The 25,406-nt window shown below is 53.1% G+C and overlaps 4 protein-coding genes and 1 pseudogene across 4 annotated transcripts; 2 read left to right on the top strand and 3 right to left on the bottom strand.

Moving 5' to 3' along the window:
* Positions 1–6,384: 6,384 nt before the first annotated feature.
* On the bottom strand, positions 6,385–7,161 carry SAPIO_CDS2980 (annotated as a pseudogene; the record flags this gene model as incomplete).
* Positions 7,162–7,986: 825 nt separating this feature from the next.
* SAPIO_CDS2979 (Actin-related protein, ARP8 class) lies at positions 7,987–10,484 on the top strand (the record flags this gene model as incomplete). Its single annotated transcript, XM_016785873.1, has 3 exons — positions 7,987–8,026; positions 8,179–8,257; positions 8,360–10,484. 3 exons carry the CDS (start codon positions 7,987–7,989, stop codon positions 10,482–10,484), a joined length of 2,244 nt encoding a protein of 747 aa, XP_016644655.1.
* A 953-nt stretch (positions 10,485–11,437) lies between these two features.
* On the top strand, positions 11,438–13,450 carry SAPIO_CDS2978 (putative MFS transporter; the record flags this gene model as incomplete). Its single annotated transcript, XM_016785872.1, has 4 exons — positions 11,438–11,610; positions 11,690–11,899; positions 11,973–12,495; positions 12,587–13,450. 4 exons carry the CDS (start codon positions 11,438–11,440, stop codon positions 13,448–13,450), a joined length of 1,770 nt encoding a protein of 589 aa, XP_016644654.1.
* Positions 13,451–14,791: 1,341 nt separating this feature from the next.
* SAPIO_CDS2977 (uncharacterized protein) lies at positions 14,792–16,700 on the bottom strand (the record flags this gene model as incomplete). The annotated part of the gene is made up of 6 exons (XM_016785871.1): positions 14,792–15,389; positions 15,500–15,557; positions 15,659–15,763; positions 16,060–16,185; positions 16,362–16,380; positions 16,683–16,700. The coding sequence occupies 6 exons, from the start codon at positions 16,698–16,700 to the stop codon at positions 14,792–14,794; spliced, it is 924 nt and encodes a 307-aa protein (XP_016644653.1).
* Positions 16,701–18,970: 2,270 nt separating this feature from the next.
* On the bottom strand, positions 18,971–24,556 carry SAPIO_CDS2976 (U3 small nucleolar RNA-associated protein 10; the record flags this gene model as incomplete). The annotated part of the gene is made up of 3 exons (XM_016785870.1): positions 18,971–19,903; positions 19,988–24,098; positions 24,180–24,556. The coding sequence occupies 3 exons, from the start codon at positions 24,554–24,556 to the stop codon at positions 18,971–18,973; spliced, it is 5,421 nt and encodes a 1,806-aa protein (XP_016644652.1).
* Positions 24,557–25,406: the final 850 nt, after the last annotated feature.

The following is a 25,406-nucleotide window of genomic DNA, read 5'->3' as shown; positions in this document are numbered from 1 at the left end:
ACTTGACATGTACAATTGTACCTCAAGAGGCGCCCTATCAATACGCTCGGCCTGTTGGGATTGCCGGTACAAAGAACCAGCTGGAGGGTTAGAGTGAGTGTTGATAATCCAATCCGCCTGTCAGCGCACAAATTTAGGCGTCTTCCTTCAACCATCGAAACTCTTTTCCTCTTCGGAATCCGCGTGCTCCTAGCGTTTAGAAAAGCCAACGCTAAAAAACAGCCACTGAGGGGAAAAAAAGGAAATTTCGCACCACACGGCGCACTGCATTAGCGTCTTGCTGTCCGACGTGCAGGATTGGGGGAAAGAGGGCGCAAAAAAGAAGATGGTGGGCTGGTTTTGGATTGAGGCTCATCCATCCCTCTCGTGCGGCGGCGCTGTGGGATAAGACGGACGCAAGGGGGAGGGGAGGGGAAAGGGAAGGAGGGGTACTTCCCTCGGTACCTGGGAGGATTTTTGGAGTCGTTCGGGAAAGGTCTGGGAGGGGTAATTGCAGGGGTGTTGACGTCTCAGATCTGTAACACACGTAACGTTGGCAGGGGACTGATGGTTGGGGTTTTGATTGATTGATTGGAGTTGGATGTGGGGCATGTCGAGCATGGAGTGCGTCCGTTTTTTGTGCCGTCTGGCCAATCGTATAACACGTAGGGCTTAACAAATGGTACGTACCTGGCTGTACCCCACGTTGTGAGACGTCGAGCCAAGACAACTTGGGACGTCCCCGTTAATTGATTTGAATGACAGTCACGAGGGGATCTGATATCTCAAGGCCTTGAGTTCAACATCGTTCATAAAAATCTCGTGGTATCCGGTGGATAAGTGGATGGAGACTACGGAATTCAGGTTCGGAATCCACCTGTGCGTACATACGCTCATAATTTTCGATCTTGAGCCCTCCATTTCCCGAAAGTCCCCCGACGAAGCGAGCGGCCCGCGCAGGGGTCCCGTCTTCCTCCTCCCACAAATTCTACAATTTCCCTCTTCTCTTTGGATTAGGGACGGAAGGAGGGGGTGCGTAGAGAGGTGATACCACGGATCGATGATCCAAGTAACAGGTCGAACCACTTGACGCCTCGAGGCCTGTAGATCGGCTGCTTATTCACGATTTGCTCATGTTGTCTTTTTACGTATGTTCGGTACCTTTTTCCGAGGCAGGTCACACGTCTTTTCTTTCCAGCGGTGTGGAGGCTCGCGTGGACTTGGCCTTCTCTGTACTGCCCGTCGAGGAGGAGGATACAAAGATAGCGATTTAGATCCTTGCAACGGCGGCTGTGTTACCCCTTGCTGTCTTTTTTTTTTTTTGCTTTTGCTATTCATGGACACACAGGTAAGGAGGGGAGGGAAACCATTCGCCACAAGCTTCGTGGCAGAATCTGCATGTACTGCGCGGCCTAGGGTTCTTTCGGCCTCGGGCTACTCTTGGAAAAAGGGACCTCGAGAGATCAGCTCCAAGGTCCTCCCGCACATGCCATCTTCGAGATGGGGGGGACCCGCCGTGGCGATGCTTGTTTCGTCCCGATGGGGATCTACTTGGCTTTTTTTTCTTTCCCTTTCGTCACTCCGGTTTTTCTTTCCCAGCATAGAGAGGCGGTAAAGCTTGCTGCGCCTTCCCGTGTTAGAATCGTTGGTGATTGCGTAAAAGATGTTAGTGATAGGATGATTTTCCCTCCGTCCTTCGGGACAAATCATGATGGATGGGATCATCAGAGGTCCTTGCCAATATGAAAGACCCTATCTTTCCGGGCGCAGCCTCGTTGGGATGGCACGGGTGTCAGTGCACTCGTCATCTTTTTGATGGGCTGCAGCTAACAGTTAAAGCATGCAAAGCGTTGGTCGCCTTTCTCTGAGCATAGCCTTACGGTATTCCGCCTCAGCTCCCTCAATGTGAGAGGGGTCATCACACAGCCGAGGGATCTTTGAGATATCCATGGCGAGATATCACCAGGTTCTGCGCCTTGACATCGAAAGAGAGCGGCTGATGGAACCATGTAAGTCAGAGAGGCCTCTCTCCAACGGAGCGAGGCCGACGTATCCGCATGGAACACTGAGAGGCCACCGAGTCAGTCGAGCGGCATTGCGTTGACTAGCGCCTGGCTGACCAACCGTCGGATATATGCCGTTGGACCATGTGAAGAGAAAATAGCAACATTGCAGCTTTGAAGCTTCAGCTCCGAAAGAAGAAGGAGAGGGTCCGTTCCTTACGTGCTGGTGACGAATGTATCATGCAGAAAACAACTTTGCGCCGCTGTATCAGATGTGTCGTAGTCTCGTCGCCCGACGAGGGACTCGTATTCGGGGTTGCGTCATGTTAACGGGCTGCTCTATCCTTTTGTTACCGCCTTCGCCCATCGCGGACATTCTTAGCTGGTCTGGTCCTGGGGTACGCGGACGTAAGTGTCGGCGCGTATGAGGCACTGATATATATATATCAAACTTGACTTATAACAACTAGTTCTTAGCATTGTAAGTGTTGCGCGTTCATGTTTTTAGAGGACGCTTACAGTGGATGTAAGGGAGGTATAAGACTTGACCTTTAAGCTCGGAGAAACCCTGCATTAGCTTGGAGATGGGCCAGCTAACGCACCAACTTCGCGAGCGAAGAGACGGTCTCCGCGGTCAATCACATGGAGGATTGATGTCAGGCTAATGGTCGGGCGGTTGGGTCATCCTCACTATCACAGGCAGAATGCAGAGCGGAGTCGGGGCGTGTGTGTGGTTATGTGGTGGGTGGTGGACCGGAATCAGGGGAGAACAATCTCGCCCCGCGTCAAGCTGTAAAGGTCGTTGTGTTCTTCTTTCATGAGAAGATGCAGTGGACCTTTTTCTCATCACGGCACAGTTTTGTCTCGGTAAGCGCTGGTTTCGCTGACCAATTTATTTGTATTTTATTGACTTTCCGGGGCCTTCTTCTCTTTTTTTTTTTTTTTTTTTTTTTTTTTTTTTCCCTTAGACATGTTTCTTTTTACATTTTACGTCACTTGCAAGGATGAAAGTCTCCGTTGCTGTTGGAGGGTCTGTGTAAGTGGCTGGCAGACTGCGAAAAGTCGACTCAGCCTTTTTTTTTTTTTCTTCCTTTTTTTTTTTATCTCGAAGTCTCCTCTTGTACCTCGGTACTTCAGACTATCAGGGACATGGATGGACGAAGCACTGGATACAGGCAGCGAACTGATCCAGGAACAAGGAGGTAAAGGAATAACAAGGAAACCGGCATGAGGCCATCCTTCGGTACCTGCATAAACTCCATCTCGGCAATCCCAGTAAGAGTCCCTTTCTTCGCTGCGAATGGCCAACAACAAGAGAAGGGCCAATTAATCCAAGTCCAATCTCGGTTCATCCCACCACTCTGGGTCAGGAAGCGAGATGGGTAATTCAAAAAGAAAAACAAAATAAATAGGGAAAAAAGTCCAATCCAAGACCGAGCTTAGAGTGGACATCCAACACGCGAGGTGCGGGACGAAGCATCACGCGAATCTTGTTGAATCTATCTATCTCTTACTTCGCCTTTGCAAGTCCCGTCTGATCTTAGATCTCGAATCCTTTCCCCCATGACTTTCAACCCAAGGGAAGTTCCACTTCGTCTAATAGTTGTTATTGCGCAGTACGCAAAATCAAAGCTCGGGACCTGGGCCATTTTCTCCCATATTTGACTGTCTCCCTGTGCCATCCATGCGACTGCGACATCACTTATCCCTTTAGAGTTTTCCTTGGTCTTTCCCATGAACGGTTACCATCTTCGAGGGGAATTTCATTCCCGATTGCTACGCTGGAACCCTGTAAGTGTAGAGGTTTCCCGGCCTCGCCGATGCGCGTGTAAGTAGTGTAGTTCGCGTTTGCGGTTTGCATCGCCGTTCATAAAAGCCATGGAGAAAATGAGGGGAAAGGGCCGAGATGGGAGATGCACCCTGTTTTCCTTGGCATCTGCACTCCTACTAATACCGAGAGCTCTTCACTTCTTCAGGAGCCCTGGTCTGTGGCGGTGGGGAGAGAGGCAACAACGCGCAGTCTACGCAGGTTGAGGTATGCCAGTGTAAAAAAACAGGTAAAAATGGAGAAAATGAGGAAAGTAAGAAAGGAAAGCATCACGCAGCCGGTAGAATCGTCAGAGTGTACTCAAGTCAACTCTCGTCATCTATTTACGGCAAACGAAGTACGACCCTTTGCGATAGAAGCAATATCACCAGGCCACCGAAGCGAGGCCAATTAATTTACACTCGATACCGAGCATCACAGTCGCTTTCCGTAGAATTGTTCGATGGACCCTTCTGTGGGTCTCCCTCTTTATCAAGGACATTGTCCGTGTCCAATTTTAATGGGAAAAAAAAAAAATTGAAAAATTGAATGCTCGCAATTAATATCCCTACCTCGCCGTGCCCTGCTGGCAACGAAGGACGAAGGGGGGCGTGTATAAATACGCATAATAAACTCGACCCTTTTGGGAAATTAGGGCGTCTTCCTTCTCCTTCCCAACTTCCCAGCTCCTCTCTCTGCCCTAAGCTATTCTAAACCTCAACCCACCCCCCCCCCGGCCTGCTTCAACCAGAATATCCCTATGAACTGATTGAACGATTCAGCGAGTACCTCGCTACTTTACGCTCTTCCGATCAAAGAAAAGATACCTCCCGAACCTAGTGAGATCTGTGGGATTGGAGCTAGCCCTGCGCCCGGCTTTATACCCCCGTCTCGTGCTACTTTGCAAGTCTCCATCGAGGGCTATATCTCGGCTCTTATGATCACCAGTCTCCAGAACGATGACTCGCCCCTGTTCCTTCGTTTCCCCCCTCCCCCTCCCCCACTTGGTGGCGCGTCGTCGAGGACGAGACGAGAGTCAGAGAGGGACGAAAGGGCTACGCGCACACGCAAGAGAGACAGTCTGTTCCCTGGCGTGACCTTTTGGCCCACACCTGTTAGAAGACGCCCCCCCCTCCTCGCTGAACTCAGTTCCCACGGCACGATATATTAAGACCAGCTCAGCTATTTGCTGGCAGGCATGACTTTTTTTGCTGGGTCCCTCTCCACTAAAGGAAGAGAGCCAGAAAAGGTACAAGCCGAGGTGTGCTGTTGGATCAGGCTTGGCCCGCAAACCCTTGCGTCCGGGTCTGTGTCCCAGTGTAAGTGCCTTGAACTAGCCAGGCACAGTAGTTTTCCCGACGGCGTCTTCGAGAAGAGACAGGGGAGGGACAAAAAATAGCAGCAAAAACTTACATGGGTAAGAGGGCGGGAGGGGGGGTTCAAGGAAGTCCTTAACAAAGTGTGCTGTTCTGTTTAAACAGTGTCGAAGAAACAAGAGAATGGTCTGGCCAAGCCATCCCGGGGAAGAGGCCGGGATCAAGCGGGTAACTCGAGGCAAAGGACAAAGGGAGAAGGAAAGTCCAGCCAGTACACTACCCATCCTCTTGCCCCCCCTCTTCTCCCCTCGTGTTGGCTGGGCCTTCGGGATCCGTGCCGCTATCGGGAAGTCCTTTCTGGGAAAAGCACACGTTGGTTTGGGTGGGAGGGGCACGCAACTGACTCGACAGACCAACCTCTCTTCGTGACGCGTTAAGTGGTTTTTTTATCACTGGACCATTATAGCGTCAGTTACCAAGGAAGTCCTACGCCCGTGAATGGTTGAGCAATTCCAATCCCTGCTTGGCCTCGGCTCATGGAGTTGAGGAACGGTAGTATAGTGGAGATACCCTGGCGCGTTAACAGAGGGTGTCCTCTTTTGTTTGGAACGTCCGGTATACTCTTCTTGTTAAGTGGCGAGATGGTTTTTTTTTCCCTCTATTATTATCATTATTTTTTTCCGGCTTTCTTTCACCGGGCCCGGTGATCTTCGGCGATCTCGGTCAGTTTCGTTCACCTTGGAGACTAATAGACATGGAACTTTTTCTTGGGTCAGGCTCCAACGCGTCACGCGGTGGGGAGAAACAATGGCACCAAGGGTGGGGAGAGATAGAGAGCGCGACGATAGACCTCTTCTTAGCAAATCATGAGCTATGCTATCCGGATGAACAGGATGGAAAAAGCGCTACTGGACCTAGCAAAAAAGTTTCTTTCCCGGAAAGAATTCACGGATGAATCCAGCCCTGTGGACCTCTCCGGTTCTAATTGGGGGAGAGATCGAGAGAGTGTGGTGGAGCACAGTTTGACAGGTCTTTAGAAGGGCGGTGATGGAGCCGGAGTTTCCACATAGTTCTAAGGGAGGGGAAAAACCAAACGCTAGCCGCTTTCCCAGTGATGTCGTGATGGTTCTCCCTTTCTCTTTCCCCTCCTACAGACACCCCACACCGAGACCGTCTCTCGTCCATACCCTCATTCTCCAAGCTGCCGCCGTGAGCTCAGAAACGGCACTGCGTTTTGGGGGTTGGGGTTGGGGGGGCCAATGACGTTCCCCATCTACACCTAGCCCTTATTGAGTCGCTTCCAGACCTCATCCTCTGCCTCCGCTAGCCGGCCCCCAGCCGCCTGCGCCCATTTCTTCGCCGCGTCCCACATGCCCTGATCCTCCTCGCTGTCCCCGGTTCTCGCCATTCCCTGGCCACCCGCGCTATAGGCACCGGTGTTGTAAGGGGTGGTCTGGGCGGATGGGCCGGGGCCGTTGAGCCCTAATGGTTGGTAATACCCTTGGTTCTGATACTGATTGGCCCGGTTGCTTGCCGGACTGCCATCCAGGCTAGTTGGTCCTGGACCCTGTGGAAAGGTAGCCGCCGTCGTTGACGATCCGCCTTGCGCTGCGTAAGACTGTGTTGGTGGAGGGATGGCCATCTGTGCCGGCATAGAAGTCACGGGCGGCGCTCCTCCTGGACTCAAGTTTCTTGATTCCCCTGCCCTGGGGGGCGGTGGAAGCGTAGATGTCCTCCCGGGGGGAACTGGGGCAGCACCAGGTTGCGGCGGTGGAGGGCTGTTGTTAGACCCCGGCGCTGCAGCTGTTGTGATGGCTGGTGTGTATTCTGTGGTCTTCTGAGTAGGTGTTGGGGTGACTGCTGCAGTTGGCGGGGGTGGTCTCGCTCCTGGTTGCGGTGCTGGGTATGATGATGTGCTGGTAGGAGGTGGAGCTTGGGTTGTGGTGGCGGGTATGTAAGGTGCGGCAGCCTGCTGTGCGGCGTCTGTTTTGGGAGTTGCCCCCTCGGCCTTGTAGGCGTTGACGGGGCTTGATGTGTAGATGGGAATAGGAGGCATCCTGATGTGTTGGTGAATGTCTTCTCTCCTCGGCTGGACCGGCCTGTTTGTGGGATGCCTTGTGCAGGAAGGACGATGTTCTCTTTTGAAAACAAGATTTTATGTAGGAAGTCGATGTGCGGTTTGGCTCTTAGCCTTTCCAGTTTTGCGTTTGAAATACTTGTGACAGTTGGCGAGGTAAGAAGACTGGAGCTTAGAATGTGGCGGCTGGTCGAAGAGGACCTTATATACTGGGCTGAATCGTACTCGGGGAACAAGGCGAGGAATGATTTCCGAGTGAGTAATCTTTTGGAAGGAATGATGTGGCGTGTAACCGGAATGAATCTTTGTTTCCCAAAAGACGTGTTTTTGTGAAGTTGCGGGTTGACTGTTTTCCCGTCTTATACAATGATGTCAGGCGATGTTGCATCAATTGATCTGTTTGTTGAGGCTGTGAATGTCAAAGGCCAAGCGAATAATACAGCATGAGCTGGAGATGAGCGTGGCTGACACTTGCCCACGGAATGACAGCTGTAATCGCCTGCCATTTTGAACATAGCGAGTCTGTCTATTCTGAATGCGGTTTAGCGCTTCCGTTTCAATGGGTCGTCTGCGAGCAACGCTCGGGGTGGTTCAATCTTGTCGGAGTTTACTGTGGTTGCACTGATGGAAACATCTGCGAGCCTCGAGGTTTGTGGCCAAACAAGGCCAGGGAGCTAACCACGGAATTTTTCTTCCCATCACAGGATCTCCCCTTTCTTCCTCCAACTCCAGAACCTTCAAATCACACTCTAATTCAATGACCGCATAATCTATCAAAATTCATCACACCAACCCAACGCAAGGATGGTGGGCAAGGTTAGCGAGCGAGTTCTCCTTCGGGAAGGTATGTGTCTATCCCCAAGTCGAGAGCAGCGGCGAGGCTTTTTCGCAGCCGTGTGCTGGCGAGAGCAGGAGCACAAGCAAGAACCAGAGATGGCGGCTTTCCCCACTCTTCGGATGAATATATACTGACACGTACATTCTTTTTTGCTTTAGGTCTCGAGAGGACGGACAATGGAATGAAGCAGACGAGCTGGCCTGATGTCACGCCCATCAACCAGAAGAACTACTACACGTATGCGCGACGATTAGTCCTTGATACTATCTCCGACATATTACATCCCATTCCCATTCCCATTCCTATTCGGCGCCGTTCCTAACGTGTTTTTCGTTACAGTGATTATATGAAGCGCGATGACCAGATCCTGGCCCTCAGACTCCAATCCGATGCGACCCGCGACCGGATGATACAAAACGCAAAGGAAAGAGATCGTGCCCTCGCCGCCAAGGCCGCCAACAGCGAAGTCCCCCTCCCCATGGCCGACCTTCAAGGCGAAGACGCCGCAGCGCCGACCGCAGATACGACGACGGATCCATCCAAAGTCATCGTGATCCACCCGGGCAGCCAGAACCTGCGCATCGGGTTCGCGAGCGACGCGCTTCCCAAGACGATCCCGATGACGCTTGCGACAAAGTTCCCCCAGACCGAGTCGGAAATGTACGAGGCGTTGCCCAGGCGGCAGTTCGAGGCCAAGACGCCCGACCAGCAGTACGGCGAAGAGTGGGCCAAGAAGTTCCAGAAGCAGAGTAACGATCTGAAGGTGGAGATGCGCGCGAACAAGCGCAAGGTGCTGCCCAACTCGAAGGAAATGGTGCTGAACTACAACCGCCGCACCGAGCCGGAGGAGATACCTCAGCACAACGACCCGCTGCAGATCGAGTGGACGGACATCGGCGCGCTGGAGGACCCCGAGTCACCGGCGTCGTGTTTCATCGGACACCAGGCCGAGAGGATCCCCGATGATTCGGACCCGAAGTTCAAGCTTTGGTGGCCGATCCAGCACGGGTGGCTGAACGAGGACGACTACGGTACGGCGGAGCATCTCTACGATGATTTCGAGACGTTGTTGGACAAGGCGATTCGGCAGGAGCTTGGCCTGACCAAGAACAGCACGTGGAAGCAGTATAGCTGCGTCTTTGTCATTCCCGACTTGTACGACAAGAAGTACGTCGAGAGCGTCCTCCGGTCCTGCATGACCTGGTTCGAGTTCAGCAGGGTCTGCTTCATCCAGGAAAGTATGGCTGCCACGTTTGGCGCGGGCTACACGCAGGCTTGCGTGGTCGACGTCGGGGCGCAAAAGACGTCGATCACCTGCGTGGAGGACGGGCTCGTGCTCGAGGACTCTCGGGTGAACCTCAAGTACGGCGGCTACGACATCACGGAGACGTTCGTCAAGATGATGCTCTACGACAATTTCCCTTACGACGAGATCAACCTGCGGCGGAGGTACGACTTTTTGCTGGCCGAGGAGCTCAAGATTAAGCACTGCACCATGTCTCAGGCGGACGTGTCCGTGCAGCTCTACCAGTTCCACGTGAGAGCGCCTAACCAGCCTACGCGGAAGTATCAGTTCAAGACGTACGACGAGGTTATACTCGCGCCCATGGGCGTTTACGATCCTACGATTTTCGATAATAGCACGAAGCTAAGGGGCCGGAGGAAGCTGATCGATCGGTCATATAACGCATACGATGTCGACATCCCCGACGACCCTACTTCTCAGGCTCAGCTCGCCATCCTAGCGCTCGTCAAGCCGTCTCTCATCTCTAACGGCATCTCTCAGCTATCGAACGACGTCTCGACGCCCGTCAAGGAGAAGCCGCACCCCTTCAACTTTTTGTCGCGAGTCGACGCCGCCTTAACTGGCACGCCGATCACATCCAGCGCGCCGTCGCCCGCACCTGACGGCACGAGCACCCCCGTGCCCCCGCCCTTCGTCTTCGGCAAGGACGGCACCGCAGACAGCCCCGCGCCCAGCACGCAGGCGCGAGGCGGCGGCACACCCAACCCGAGCGGAGGTCAGACACAGTCGGCGCATGGTGCATCCTCCTCGTTCGTCGAGCACGCGACGCGCAGCGCCAGCGACGTAGCCGACGAGCGCGACTCCGTGCTCCCCGTAGCGCCGCTCGACGTCGCCGTCCTCACTTCCATCCAGAACGCGGCCCGCGGCGACGAGAAGAAGCTGCGAGACCTGTTGGGCAGCATCATGGTGATCGGCGGCGGGGCCAAGATCCCGCAGTTCACCAACGTGCTGGAGGAGAAGCTCAAAGCGAGGCGGCCGGACCTGTATGATCGGATCTTGGTGAGCAGGAGCGCGAGGGATATGGATGAGCAGGTTGTCGTGTGGAAGGGGGCGAGCGTTTTTGCGAAGCTGTCGACGAATGATTCGTGGATTGTGCCGTTGGAGTATGAGAGGTTGGGGGCTAGGGCGATTCATCATAAGGTGTTGTGGTCTTGGTAGAACGATGAGAATGGGCTACTGTTTCATCTAGAGAAAGGGGGAATGTGGCTGGTCTTTCTTTGCTTGGGACGGAATGGGCTAGGCAGATATGAGGAGTTGATTCCTTTTGTTTCTTTACTTTAGGTTGTTTGGAGGTTGGAGTTAGACGGGTACTGTAAAAAACTTGATTTGATTGTCTCTCTCTCTCGGCTATGGACTAATCGGACGTAGGTGCTACAAGTGACAAGTCTTGAAGGGCTGACCCTCCAAAACTAAGGAAGCCCAAGGATATTGTAGATGTTGGTGTTCTACAGCAGCGTAGCCCTTCTACTCAGGCTATAGGCCCTTCTCATGAATACTTCACTTAGAGATCTAGTCATAATTGCTTTATGATTATATGAAACATTTATATATATATGTAAAAAGATTTCTCATGAGACGGAAACATGGAATCGCTCCTTGTTCTCGTTCCTCTATCACTCATCTTATATGCAAATACCGGAGATTATATAATCAGAGAGATTCCAGCTCCGGTCTAACTCCGGCTCGGGTCTCAGCATTGACGTTTTCCACCGTCAAGGTGCCATTGTCCTATTGTCCAGATAAGCTGATTGATAAGCCCCGACATTCTCCGTCTAACCTCAACCTCGAAGTGACGATCAATTGCTCCGATACTCGAAACCCAAAACCATCCGCCAAAAACAACCTCCGACCCTCGACCGGCACATGTCTTCGGTCCTGCGCGCTCCGACATACACCGTCATGCCGACTCAACGGGTGTGACATGATGCGATTGATAACGATAGAAAAGAAATCTCAACTGTGCTTTAACAACTAGACCGCCGCGTGCCCTCACTCTGTGACGATCTTCATTTCGAAAGCGAACATTCCTTCCTCAGCTCCTAGATTTTTTCCGATGTCACGATAGAAAAGAAAAACAGGGAAGAAGAAAACTTTACAACTTAAACGAAGCCATGTCCTTGATAACGAGATACCTCCCCTTCGCGGCGTCGACATCAACGTTGCAGGCCCTTACGTATTTGCTGGGGATATCGCTCTTTTCCATATCGTTTCTGGTGTTTCTCAATAGTAGCGTTTCGTTTGTGATTACGGATTTGATCGGCCAGAAGGATGGCGTTGGGGATGTGTAGGTTTTGTCCTCTTTCCTGGTTATGCACCGCCGGATCTATTTGCTTCGGGGACTAACGAGGGTGTTTGATCTGTAGGGTCGGAACGCTTGGTTTCGCCGATGAGGTCGTCGCACTAGTGGCCTGTCCCATCTGGGGCCTCATCTCCGACCGTCTGGGCGTGCGCTGGGTCGCCGTCCTAGGATACCTGATTATCAGCGCCGCGTTGGCGCTGTTTGTCCAGGCGAAGAATGTATACCCGCAGCTTTTACTGGCGAGGATCTTCTTTGCCATCGGGGCTACTGCTGCGTGAGTGAAACTATGACCCGGAACCACTTCCTTTACGTCAAGCATACGAGCTAATTGCTGTATATATATACAGTGCCACAATGGTCACGGCTATCCTCCCGAACCTCACCGACGACAGCAACACCCAAGCCGTCAACCTCTGCCAACGCGGCCGCAAACCCATCACTACCGACGGCCGTGCATCTCGCGACAGCGTCGCCCTCTCCCTCTCGTCCGAGCTTACCATCACCCCCGAGCGCTACACGCGGGCCGTATCAGCCTCGTCGACTTCCAGTGAGGAGCAAGAGGAGGAGGACAAGAGGTTGGGGAAACCCTCGGCGCTGGCGGGCTACGTCGGTCTGTTCACGGGGTGCGGCGCGCTCGTGGCGCTGTCGCTGTTCTTGCCGCTGCCGGCAAGGTTTGGGGAGATTGATGGCGTGAGCACGGCGGATGCCGTTACGTATAGCTTTTATGTTGTGGCGCTTGTGTCGTTGGCCGTGGCGGTGTTTGTGTCTATTGGCTTGAAGGGATTGAAGGGGGAGGACGGGAAGGGGTGGAAGGCACTTTTTGGTATGAAGCGTGTTTCGGAGGATGGGTTTGCGGATGGCCGGGTCCGGGTATGTCTTTTTTCCCCCTCTCTTCTTAGCCTTCATGTCCCTAGCCTGTGTCAAGGCGACCTTGTCTTCCCCTCTTGCTAACCCTTCCTAGCGACCTGTTCTCCCATACCTCCACCTCCTCCGAGAAGCCCTCAAACTCGGCCTCACAGACTCCAACATCGCCCTAGGCTACCTCGGAGGCTTCGTCGCCCGCGCCTCCACCGTAGCAATCTCCCTTTTCATCCCCCTCTTCGTAAACACCTACTTCATCAACAACGGCTTCTGCCAGGGTTCCCCGCACGACCCTTCACCGGAGCTGAAGAAGGAATGCCGAGCGGCTTACATCCTCGCCTCCATCCTCTCGGGCGTGGCCCAACTGTTCGGCCTCCTCTGCGCCCCAATCTTCGGCTACTTGTCCAGCCGCACGCGGCGCACCAACATCCCTGTGAAAATTGCATCTCTCCTCGGCATGGTGGCTTACACTGCTTTCCCGCTCCTGCGCAGCCCCGAGATCAAAGACGTTGACGGCCGCGGCGGGGGCCCGCTCGTGTTCCTCCTCGTGGCCCTCATGGGAATCAGCCAGATCGGCGCCATAGTCTGTTCCCTGGGTTCACTCGGCCGAGGCGTCCTAACCACCGACGTCGTTCTCCCACCGCGCTCGGAAGACTGCGTTCCGTCCCTTATCCAAGAAGAATCCACCGAGACAAGCGCCCTCCTCGCCCCCGGCGACGAAGAAACCACGCCCTGTGTGCAAGAAGACGAGGAGACGCAGACGCGCGTGAGGCTAAAGGGGTCCATTGCCGGCGTGTATTCCTGGTTCGGCGGCGCGGCGATCCTGCTGCTGACCAAGGCGGGCGGGTATTTGTTTGACGAGGTGGCGAACGGGGCGCCGTTTTATATGATGGCCGGGTTTAATGGGGTTTGGTTTGTGGCTAGTTTGGGGATTGATATGGCGAGGGAGTTTAGGAGGAGATGACGGGAGATGGATGGGATGGGGGTGTTTTCTGCTGGAGTATATATGTTGTGTCTTTTTAAAACACTGTCACCTTTTTTTTTATAGGAAAATGGAAGGTAGAGAAAAAAATGAGAAGTGATGGAGGAAAGAGGTCCATCTACGGCAGTTTTCAGAAAAGGAGTTATACTTCATAACTAGACTCGGGAAAAGGGCGCATCTTAACTCAAGCCGCATACCTATATTCCCGCTCTTCTTGGTGACGATATCCACCGCTGAAGGTTTTAAATCTGGGGTTTAGAAAAATGATGTCCTATGTTGTCTTGAGTTGGGGAAACTGTTGCGTGTAAAGAAAGATCAATGGATGGTCCCTCGGGGTGAGTTGATGGGGGAGATGTAGCTGATGTGAAGATGCACAGGTATAAACGATGTTATTGGATGGCTGCTGTCGTCCTTTCGTGCTTACTCTCTCTTTCTCCTCTCCCAGGCTGCTACTGTCTCCGGGACGTCTCCTGTCTTGGACATGAAACGCGAGAGAGAATTTACCTACAAGACAGGCAAAAGGGCATAGCGATGGCAAGGTCCTCCGAATAGGAAGAGCGAGTGCAGCGGGGACGGATGACGAAGTTGGAGTCCGTCCCTCCTTTGGTTCCCCAGCTACAGAAGGACGGATCGTACCAACACTTACAAGCTCATCTCCTACTTTCCAGCTACGTTCCCTCGCTCATGCCTACAACACCCGGATCTGAAAGCCAAGACGCAAAAGTCGACGCGCCTTCCTCAGAGGCAGCTCCCAGGCCGAACAGCAGATACAAACTCACACAAAACCGGAGGCATCATGCACATAAGCATGTAAGAACGCAAGGAAAAAAAGAACAGTGAAAAAAGGGGAACCGAAACTTGGGAAACGGATCAACCTTAAATTTCGTATAAAAACAACTTTTGTCCTCAAGAAAAAAGGTTCCTACCCTTCCCACTTTAAGAATCCGTACGACTCGAGAGATAAACTAAAAGAAAAGAGAAAAACGGAATAGACAATAAAAAAAAAACGTGAGGAAAAAGCACAAATCTTTCCGCGAGTTGGGGTGGGCCTGTCATGGACGAAAAAATGTAAAAGAACACCAAGAAAACCAAATCCCCAAGTGTTGTTTTAAAGGCCCGGAGAAACAATTCCCTATATTTTTTTTTCCCTGTCTCTCTTTTTTCCCAACAAGGCTTGTTCAAATGCCTCTCTTAAAGGCATGCTAAACTTTCGTTCTGTTTTTGCTTTAATAACAAAGGGAGGGGGGGCAAAAAGAGTAACGATGAGGAGGGCCGCCTTGTGCTAATTTCCCTCTCTCTTGGTATGTGCCGGCCTTTTCGGGTTTATTTGCCGAGCGAGGGGAAGGCCTGCTGGTCGTTGGTATTGATGGTGACGTCCTTACCGCCACGGCCACGGCCGTTCTCTCCACGAGGGCCATCACCACGTCCACGAGCACCACCTCGGGGGCCACCGCGGGGAGCGCCACGGGGAGCGCCACCACGGGAACCGCCACGTCCACCACGTCCACCGCGAGTTCGCTCAGGCTCGACGTAGCGTTGGTCAATCTCGACAACCTGCTTGACCTTTCGCTCACGCTCACGCTTGGCCTTGCCGGCGCCGGAGGCGGAGATGAAGTCGTCGTCCTCGTCCTTGACGAGGGGCTTGGCGTTGGCCCACTTCTTATCAAGCTTGCTACCCTCGTTGGCCTGTCGGACTTGGGAGGGACCCTCGAGAGCCAGCTTCTTCTGGGCGAGCTGGGCGAGGTACTCCTCGTACGAGATGTGCTTGTCCTCAGGCTCGGGCTCGACGGCCTCCTTGGCCTCACCCTCGCCTTCAGCCTTAGCCTCGGTCTTAGCGATCTCCTCGCCAGCGACCTCGTCCTTCAGCTCGGCCTCGCCCTCAGCGGCGCCCCAGGACTGAGCAGCCTGCTTTTCGGAACCACTATTGACGAGGGCGGTTAGCGCTGGGTCAACTCAGGGACACGACGACTACCCGCCAGACCTATCATCGATCGGCGCCAGGAGAGATTGGATGAGGGAAAGATGACTTACGGAGCGATGTTCTTGGCGTGACGGTCGTCACGGTCGCGAGGGTAGCGAGAGCCACGTCCTATTGCCGACAGTCAGTTAATCCGTATTAAAATGTCATGGAGAACAGTCCATGCACCGTGAATTGAAAAATGCACAACGCTGGGACAATCATCTGCTCACCTCCACGAACACGAGCGCCGTAGCCGCCCCTGGGAGGGCCTCGCGTGCCGTCATCGGTACCCTTGTTTCGGTTGCGGTCGCTGCCTGCATTACGGTCACGGAACGCTAAATGGCGATGACAAATTCAACAGTTAGCTTTGAACGGATCAAGACGGCTTCACGAGCAAGTTCCGGTTCCCCGAATGCCAATCTCGGTTGATCAAGCTTCATCCTTCCCATTTTAGGCGACGTTTCGGAGAGGCAAAAATTTCGCTCCCGTCTCCCGATGGTCAAATGGATTTCAGTGAAGAAGCGGCTCGAGCAACGAAAAGCACACAGGTCTTGCAAAAAACCGCAAAGGAACGAAAAAAGACCGAAGTCAAAGGACACGTCGCAAGGTAGGAAGGCAAGAAAGCACTCACCAGCCTCGTTACCAGAGTAGCCACGACGTCCGGTGTTGCCTCCCCGAGCCGAAGTTTCGGTCTTAGCACCACGGGTGTTCGCATCACCTCCCTTCACAACGACAGCAGGGGCTTCACCATCCTCGCCTGGTGGGAGCGCAGCATATGTTAGCACATCAAGACCCCACATTCGAAAGCAAAGCCATGGTATTCCATCGATGTAGACAGAGCCGGATGGCGGGAGTCATCTTCGACTATTGAGCTTCTTGAACGAGATCGAGAATTCAATCGACAAGACACCGGAGGGGGTGGGTAAACCGTACTGAGGAGGCCAAAAGGGTTCTGTGGGACACAGGATCGTTAGCTCTATAGTCCGGCGACTGGAGATGTGGCAATTGAGAAGGAACGCGATCTATTGACCCGAGGCCTAATGGAATCGCCAGCGCCCTCGATGACATTGATGAGCAGGGCCAGGGCGAATCCGCAGCTTGCCGAATTGGACGGGTTCACTGGATTTGTTTCCACGAAGCAACCCACACCCACGCACATGCCCACACATGACCGAGGGCAAAAAAGATGGGGAACGGAAACATGGCCCTCTTCCTCGTTTTCGGGCCACACAGCAAGGGTTTCGCAAAACTAACCTTAGAGGCGACAGACATTTTGACCGCCCGATTATCGCCTCAAAAGGCGTGCCTTTGTTGGAGACACTCTGGAGAGTGAGTAGAAGGGATAATTCGGGGGATGGTAGAAGAGAAGAAAAGGGAAGAAAACGTTGCTCAGCAGATCATGACCCCTAAACGTGGAATGGCGTTGGGGGGGGGAAAGGGTTAAGAGGGTTTTGGGTTGAACGGATTGAAAAATTCGGGGGGGAAAATAAAATCAGAAATTGACGGGTGGATTTTGCTGACGGCGGCTCTTGGGGTGTGTGACTTTTTTTTTTGACTGCTGTTTTCTTTTTGGTGTCCCTCGGGGGTGCGAAATTCGGTGCTCGGTTTTTGGGTGGGAGATTTGACGGGACATCAAAATCAATCAATATTGTGTGTGTGTGTGTGTGTGTGGTTCTGTGTGGTTGCGTGTGGTTATGTGGTTACTTTGTGGTGTGGTGCGGTCATGGGCGATACGGGGTGGTGGCAGAGCTGATGTCGGCAAGTTACAGAGCGGGGAGCTAGCACTGGACGCGCTGGAGATTGGGGGAACAGGGCCTGGAGTGACACTGCTGACGCTAAAAACTGGACTCTAGTAGTACTGGGCTCATGCTGGGCCTGCCCTGGCTAGACCTCGTCTGACTAGCCACGAACCATGAGGGCGAGTGCGACCACTATCATTAAAGAGGCACCCGATCAACTGCTTCGCATTTTCCCCATTTTCTGGGGATGGAATTGTGGCACTCATTTGATGCCAGCCGCCGACGTCGTCACAAACTCTCTTTTATGCACGAGGACACAGTAAGAACTCTCCCATGCTTCAATCTCGTCGGATTTCCAAAAGTCTATCACTTTCCGAAGTAGTGTAGAAATCTGAATATCCTGTAAAACCAGGGACACCATATCCTCTATCCTCTGTACCTCGTACTCCAGAACCTCTCCCTCCCCTCCCGGATCACTTCAATTGTTCCCCTCAGAGCTGAGCTCCCTCCACATTCTCTAGGCTATACCCCGCATAAATCTCGGCACACCCCCCAAGCTCTCGCCACAACCCGAAAAGAGGAAAAATTGATCAATAATATCGAAAAAAGCCCTGGCCTTTCTTTTTTTGGTGGTCAAAAACTCGTGTTAGTGTCTAGGGCTTCGCTTTCAAAATCGAGGCACGAGTCTCGGCGCAATTACTAAGGCGAGGGGGAAAAAGGAAGGTCCGCCGCCAAGGACATTCGGTCCGGAGCGAGGCCATTCACCAGATGATGATCGTGAATTTTAAAACATTACGGGAGAGACCTGTGGGGAGGTCCTGTAGAGTTGATTCCTTGCCCATGGTTGTCCTAATTACAAAAGACCCGCTAAGTGAGGGTATCGTGTGCTTTACTCTGATGCTTGGATGATTGATGCTGCCCAATGCTACAAATTCCGGGGTGATCGGGTTGTCTCCACTGCTCGAGATGAGACGAAGGAATCGATCAATGTGGAAAAATTAATTGAGAAGAAAAGAAAAAGTCCGCCGTCAATTCCTTCGCCAGTAAAACAACAGGGTAATGCAGCGGAGCAGAAGAGATGAGGAAAGAGAAAAATATATATATATATATAAAAAAAAAAAAAAAAAAAAAAAAAAAAAAAAAAAGAAAGGAAAACGAAAACGGGAGCGGAGGAAAAGTCTCGCCCAGTTGGGAAAAAAAAAGAACGTCAAAAAATCAAGATGTTTTAGCATCTCCCATACCAGGAATCGAACCAGGGTCTATGCTGCGCTCATTATATGAGAGAGCATTATGCTAACCACTACACCATATGGGATGGTGGATTGTTGAAGGGTGGCCTTCGGCTACCCACCTATAAAGGCAGCTCGACAAATAGAATGGAACAGGGAAACAAACACGCGAGCACAGTATTATTTATACTGAAGATGAAAGTATCACACCGTGTAATGCAATCGGGATGTCAGGGTAATATCGTGGTCGCAAGACGATGGAGAATATGGGAACATCACAAGGAGAGTTCAAGAGTTCGAAAACAAGGTTGTTTGTATGAATCTTCCGGTCACACCAAAGCCACATGTACACACCGGCATAGACGAAGGATATTGGTACGTATTTGTGACCTACGACCATGACAGGCGCGACGGTCTGTCGATCACCAGAAAGCAAGCTGAAGAGCTCTCAAACAAGGTTGTTATTCACATAAAAATCCATCATACCAAAAACCACACATACACATAGCCAGCTAGCTACTCCCAAACCCAACACTTTTGTAGTCCCTCTCCCCACAAGACACCTCCCCATCATCTACTGCAACATATTGTCCAAACTCTCCCCAAGCACCCCCTCAATACCCACAATCCACCGATGCGTCTCCCGCTCCACAACCTCATCGTCATCATCCTGCAACTCGCTAATAAACGGCAACATCTCCGGCAACATCGCCAACCACTCCTCGCCCAACCTATTCGCCAGCGCCTGCTGACACTTGACAGCCGCGAGACGCTTCGACGCCTGCTCCGAGCGCAGGAGCTTGAGGATCGACGTGTTAAGCTCCTTCTGGTGCGTTTGGGAGCTGGCGGCGCGCGCTAGCTCGACTATGGCTGGGGTTAGCGTTTCGGTGAGGAGGAGGTCGGAGGAACTGGATGAGGAGGCGTAGCGGAATTGCTCGACGAGGATGGGTGCTACGGCTTCAAAGTGCGCGGGGCTTTGCCAGAACCCGTCTTCGTCGTGCTCGAAGCACTTGGCGAGGACTTTGAGGACACTCTCCCAGAGGGTGCGCTCCTCACTGCTCTTGGTCGGGTTCGCGGACTTGAGGAGCCGCACAGCGTCATCGAGCATGTACGTTGCGTAGCTGGTGACGATCCTACCCAGCTGGTTGAAGAAGGCGTATAGGAAGCCGTAGACGCTCTGCGACCTGCGTAGATGTCCCGCGGTGTCCGACTTAGGCAGCTGCTGCGTGCCTGCGGTGGTCCACTCGATCAATTGCGAGAAGATGGGTCGGAAGGTGCCGTCGTTGAGCTTGTGGATCATGAGGAGCGCTACTTCGTTGACGGAGCCTTCGATCTCGGCGACCTTGGCGGAAACAGACTCGTTGACAGGGCCCTTTTCGAACTCTTGCCTGCGGAAGTCGAAGGCGTTGAGGAAGATGGAGGAGAGCGAGGAGACGTTCTTTCGAATGGTTTGCTCGCGGTGAGCGATGATGGCAGTGCGGATGAGATCAATGTACTCCGCAATAGCCTGAAATTTTACTGTTAGTACCACCAAACCAAAAAAAAAAAAAAAAAAAAAAGGGGGGGGGGAACTGGTGGAAGATGAGCTTACCTTGAAACCAGCGCCAGCAGCCGTCGGCCAACCATTCGAAAGCCCCGTAAACAAAGTCTTTGGGGTAACCTGCGTCGCCAACGACTTAAGACAGCTCTTCCTACTGTCATTCGCTTCACTATCCCATCCATACTCAGCCGAAGCGTTAGAAATAGCAAGCAGCTGTTCGAGGTATGAACCCGTAATCATCTCCGGCATGTGCTGAACGACAGAAAGAACGAAAAAGTAGCAAGCATTGTGAAGCTCGGCGTTGGCCTCCTTGTTGCCAGCCATGCACTCCCGGAGGTAGTTCATGGCATACGTAGAGGCGCTGGGCAGCACGGGAATGACGCCGTGACCAAGGACGCTGACGAGCGACGCGAGGCACAAAAGAGCCATAACGCGCAGGTGCTTGTCGGGCTGGCCCAAGCAATGCTCGCCGGCGATGATCGAAGCGGCGGCCGCCACGGCCTCGAGGTCTCTCTCACCGTACTTCTCGGCAATCTTGTCGACGCAGGCCACGGCCGTGTGCTTGTAGCGGATGTCGTCCGAGTCGCGGATCGCCGCCGTGAGCTGGGGCAGGAAGCCGAGCAGCACCGCGCGGGAGCTGGGGTCCGCGCTGCTTTCTTGGTTCACGCGGGTCTCGAGAGCCTTGAGGACCTTTTGGCGAAGACCCAGGTTCGGCCTGTCAAGGAGGTTCTCGACCGCCTTGATGAACTCGCCGATGGTGAGAAGGTTGAGGAGGCTTGCGAGCGACTCTCCGCACAGGGCGTAGAGTTCCTTGTGAGCCTTCACGGCGTCGGCGAGTAGTAGGAGGTTCTCGAGGAGACCGGCGTAAAGCTCGCGCACCTCAGAAGCCTGCATGTCGTCGTGCTCGGTAATCTTACGAACTTGGATCCGTAGCCTCCTGCTAGAAAGCAGGGCGGGAAGGGCTGAGAGCTGGTTAAGAGCGGCCGCTTGAGACACCTGGGGATCTAGTTTACTCGTGGGCCGGAGAAGAGCGCTGGCGAGATTGGGTGCGGGCTTGAACAAGTCGCCAATGAGGCTAATGAGCTTGACAAGAGTGTCGAGCTGCGTCTTGACATTATGGCGGTCGAGGAGCTCGGTCACGAAGCTAAGGACGCCCTCAGTGGGGCCCTGTTTCTCAACGAGTAGAGCAATGATGGCGAACAGGAACTCGTCCGCGCCGAGGGTATCAACAAGCGACATGAAAATTCCAAAGCGACGGTGCGAAGGGATATGCTCGTACGAAGACGTAAAGCTCAAAAGCAGCTCGGACGAGGCAGCCACGACACTCCTCTTGCCCTTGCGAAGCGTAGCCACCAGCGGCGGCACAACCTCCTTGATGACTTGGTTGACGACATGCGCCGAGTAGTCGTCACTCTGTCGAATGACGGATACTCCCATAAAAGTAAAGATCGGCATGACACAGTGGATGACCACGTCCGGCGCCGTCGTAGCGAGACTGGCGATGAGGAGAAGCGCGGCGTTCTGGACGATGGGGCTGGAAGACTTCTGGATGCAGTTTACGAGTAGGTCACCGTAGCCGTCGGAAATTGTAATCTTGAGGTCACTGTTGGCCTTGTACGCGGGGAGCATGGCATGAAGGCTCGTGAGGACCACATTTTGCAGGTAACCCAAGTCTGATCCGACGGCTGCGCGGAAGGTATGTAGCTTGGCGAGGGTCGAGAACAGGCTCGGGAGAAGCGCGGCGTGGGCAGCGGGGTCGGAGAGCTCAATAAGCTGGAGGACGAAAGTGGCCTTCTTTAGCGCAGCGGCAATCTCGAGCCCTCCGTGGAGAGGAGCCCCCCGAGTCATTTCGTTGCTCAGGCGGCGTCGCTTGTTCGGGGGAGAGTCGACTACGATGTTGGTCTCCATGTGAATGGACTCGAGGAAGTGAGAGAGGATCTCAGTGGTCAACTTGACACTTCGTAGAAGTTCAGCAGCCTCGACTGCTGTGGGTCGAGGCATATCCTCAGCATCCGATCCGCTAAGAGCCAAGTCGAGCATCTGGTTGGCAATGGCCGACTTGTTCTCGGGCCTCATCAGGGGCCAGAGATTCCGAAGGCGCACGAATATGGATTCAATGAAATCCTCCCGAGTATCTTTCGAAGTCACGACAATCTTCATGAGGGCCTGCAAGCCTGTCGAATCATTTGCAACGACGACGCCCACAAACCTCTTGTTAAGGTCAGACTCATCAAGGCGTTCTTTCCGGACAAGCTCAGATGCCTCCTCGGCGGTCAAACCCGCCCACCAATTCAACGCGGGCAGAAGCACCTGTGTTCTGCTGGTGGTACCGACAGATCGAACGCGGTTAAGCGCCTTGAGGAGACGTTCCTTTACCAGCAAGAAGGGAGTGCGAAGAAGGGCACCAGCAGCGAATCGGAAGAACGCAAGCCTTACGGGCGGGGGGAGGCGGTCGGTTTTGCCCTCGTCAGCATCCTTGGACTTGGGTGGTCCGATGGCAGACTCGAATAAGAAGCTGACGTGGTCTTGGTGCATTACACATTCCTCGAGAGCTGGGATAAACACCGTCTGTAGGGTCTTGACAGCGGCGTCACTGTTCATGGCATCCCTGCCTTGGGAGCTAGGATAGAGCGTCTTCGCCCAGACCGCCGCTCCTTTCGTGTTGCTAGAGTACACCTTGTTAAGAATAATCAAGAAGTCAGCAGCCGCCTGACGCACTTTCTTCGACGGGTCGCTTAAGGCCGCGAGGATATACGGTAAGAGGGCCTGGAAGTCGACATTCTCGTTTTCGCATGCCTTGAGTCGGTTCTTTGCCATCTCCAATGCCTTGGCCTTGGCCAGTGCCGGGAAAGTTCCACACCAGATGCGCATGAAGAAGACAAAATACGTCGGGCTGGTCAGGGCTTGTTCTCGAGATAATATCGGTAGGGAGTCGAATTCGTGGAGCACCTTCTCGGATGACGAGTCTATAATCGCACGCAAGAAGACTTCACTAGCCGGACCGAAAGCATCCCCAGCATCGGGACCAAGATCAGAGGCCAACCCGCCCGACAGTTGAGCCAACTTGGCCAACTCGTCACTAATGCTCTCCTTCGGTACTTCGACGGCATCCTCCGTATCCATAGCACCCTCCTCGGTGGAGGGAAGCATTTTGCTTTGTCGGAGAGACAGATCCAATCTCATCTCCAGCTGGTCCATATCGAAGTCGACGTCGGTAATGGCGCTCTGAATGATGTCGCCACACTCGCCAGGGTCCTGCGAAAGCTGGACAAGCATGGACCCCAGTTCTTTCCTCACACTTCCACTCTTGTCCACCTCTTCACTGAGGTTCGTGCCAATCAAAAGCAGGGCCTTAAACAGGACCGAAGTTTGCTTGGGTGTCAGGACGTTAGCCCGAATGAGGGCGCCGACGATTGGAAGTCCGCGAGCACAACCCTTCCTCGCTGCGCGATCAATCATTGCCAGGCAAAGGCCGTTCGCAAGTCTATCAACCTTCCATTCCCGGCCAATTTCAACGAGGTGTTTCTCGACCTCGGGGACCTTTAGGAGGGCCTTTGCAATCTTTCCAGAGACCTGTTTGGCTGACCTGTGCTGACCCAGAATAGAGAGACAAACCAATCCCGGTCGTACGGTCTCGCCCGTCCAGCCGAGCGCAAGCTGCTCCATAAAGGCCGACACGGCAGCGTCTCCAAAGTCGCCCTTGGACACGAAGACAGTGAGGGCCATATAGGCAGCGATCTGAGCCTGAGGGACTTTCTTCATCATGAGGGCCTCGCCGAAGATGGGGCCGAGTTGGTGGAGAAGAGCCTGGTCATTGTCGTGTTGCAGGGCCTTCCGACCCGACTTGTTCTTATCTACTAGTCCATTCACGGCCTCGGTCAAAATGCCACCCCAAAAGGCGATTAAGGTTTGGTAGTGCTGCTTCGTGCTGCAGGACTCGAGGGTATATTCAGAGATCAGAGCGAGGAAATTGCGATGGTGTATGGTCTGGTGGACGAGAGCAGCTCGCGGGGGGGGTGTAAGCGATCGGATGTAGGGCTGAAGGAATCGATAATCATCGGGTATTTGAGATGGGAGGATCGAGAGGAGCGTGATGAAAACGGGTAGGGTATGATAGGGAAGGAATGTCGTGAGTAAAAAGGCAGTGTTAAACTCGTGTATCCTAAAAAGGTGCGGATCGAGATTAGCGACGTTCTAGAAGTCTCCTGTGAACGGGTCTGAGTTCCAAATGAGGTTTCCTCACCTGAATCGTCGGATCAACCACTCAATGGCCTTGATTGCAGGCATCAACCGCAAGCGGCTACCCACAAGACGCAGGAAAGACTCAACCTTCCCGTCGAGCTCCCTATTTTCGGCTTCGGTGAGCTGCGTCCTATCCTCGTATTGGCTCTGTTCGCTAAAGAGAGTGGCGCGGAACGGGGTGAAGCGGGCGTCGAGACCGCAGAGCTCTTCGAAACCTTCATAGCACACGGGGTAGAGGCTCTGGAAGCTCTGACTCGCGGCAACCTTGGGTTCCCATATCAAGGACTTGGAATGGGCGGCTTTCTGGGCTTTGGCGTTCAGAGTCGTCTTGGATTTGGCGGCAATCTGCGCCAACTGCTTGGCGAGAGAGGTTGCCATTTTGGAAGGTTTACTATGAGTGTCTAGGGGGAATCACGCATCATAGTTTTGGGTAATATTGGTTCTCCTATTGCTCCTTCGCAGGCGTTGGCAGCACCCTTGGAATTCTGTCGTCGAATTTGCGACTAGAAAAAAAAAAAAAATATCTAGGACGTCGATTGGGGAAAAAAAAAATATTGAGACCCAAGGTTTAGCCGTCGAGGTGGGATTGGTGGTGGACAATTGACAGTGGGCTTCAGTTGGCGAACCCCACCATTGATAACTTATCGATAAGCCCTGGGCAGATATTGCACCGCAATGTAAGTGCGTAAACCTACGTTCCCCTTCACTCATCTAACAACAGGAAGAGGAAAAGGGGTGGAAGGACAAAAATGAAACAAAAAAAAAAAAAAAAAAAAAGAGAAAGCGAAGAGAAAGGTCCGGTTGGAGAAAAAGAAAGGCAAAAAATCAAGATGTTTTAGCATCTCCCATACCAGGAATCGAACCAGGGTCTATGCTGCGCTCATTACATGAGAGAGCATTATGCTAACCACTACACCATATGGGATGGTGGATTGTTGAACAAGCGCCTCTCGGTCTGCACCTAGGAGGCTAGTGCTGCTGCAACTGGCAATGTGAACTTCTTACCAACAGGGTAAGTCTCTCACGGGTGAGAAGGCTGGTAATTCTACTTGCATGTTCTCGAAACTTATAATAATTACAGGAGCCACAAGTGTGCAAGGTGTAAGCCTGGAACTGCATGAAGTCAACGTTGGACTTTAGGCACCAGCTCGAATAATGAGTGCGACTACGAGGTGCAATCTTATAAATATGAGAGGCAAGTTCAATTATCTCATCATTGCCTCAAGTC

The sequence above is a fragment of the Scedosporium apiospermum genome, assembly GCF_000732125.1.
Source record: "Scedosporium apiospermum strain IHEM 14462 chromosome Unknown SEQ_SAPIO_0087, whole genome shotgun sequence".
In the NCBI taxonomy this organism is placed as follows: Eukaryota; Fungi; Ascomycota; class Sordariomycetes; order Microascales; family Microascaceae; genus Scedosporium; species Scedosporium apiospermum.
This window is presented reverse-complemented; position numbering and strand designations above follow the sequence as displayed.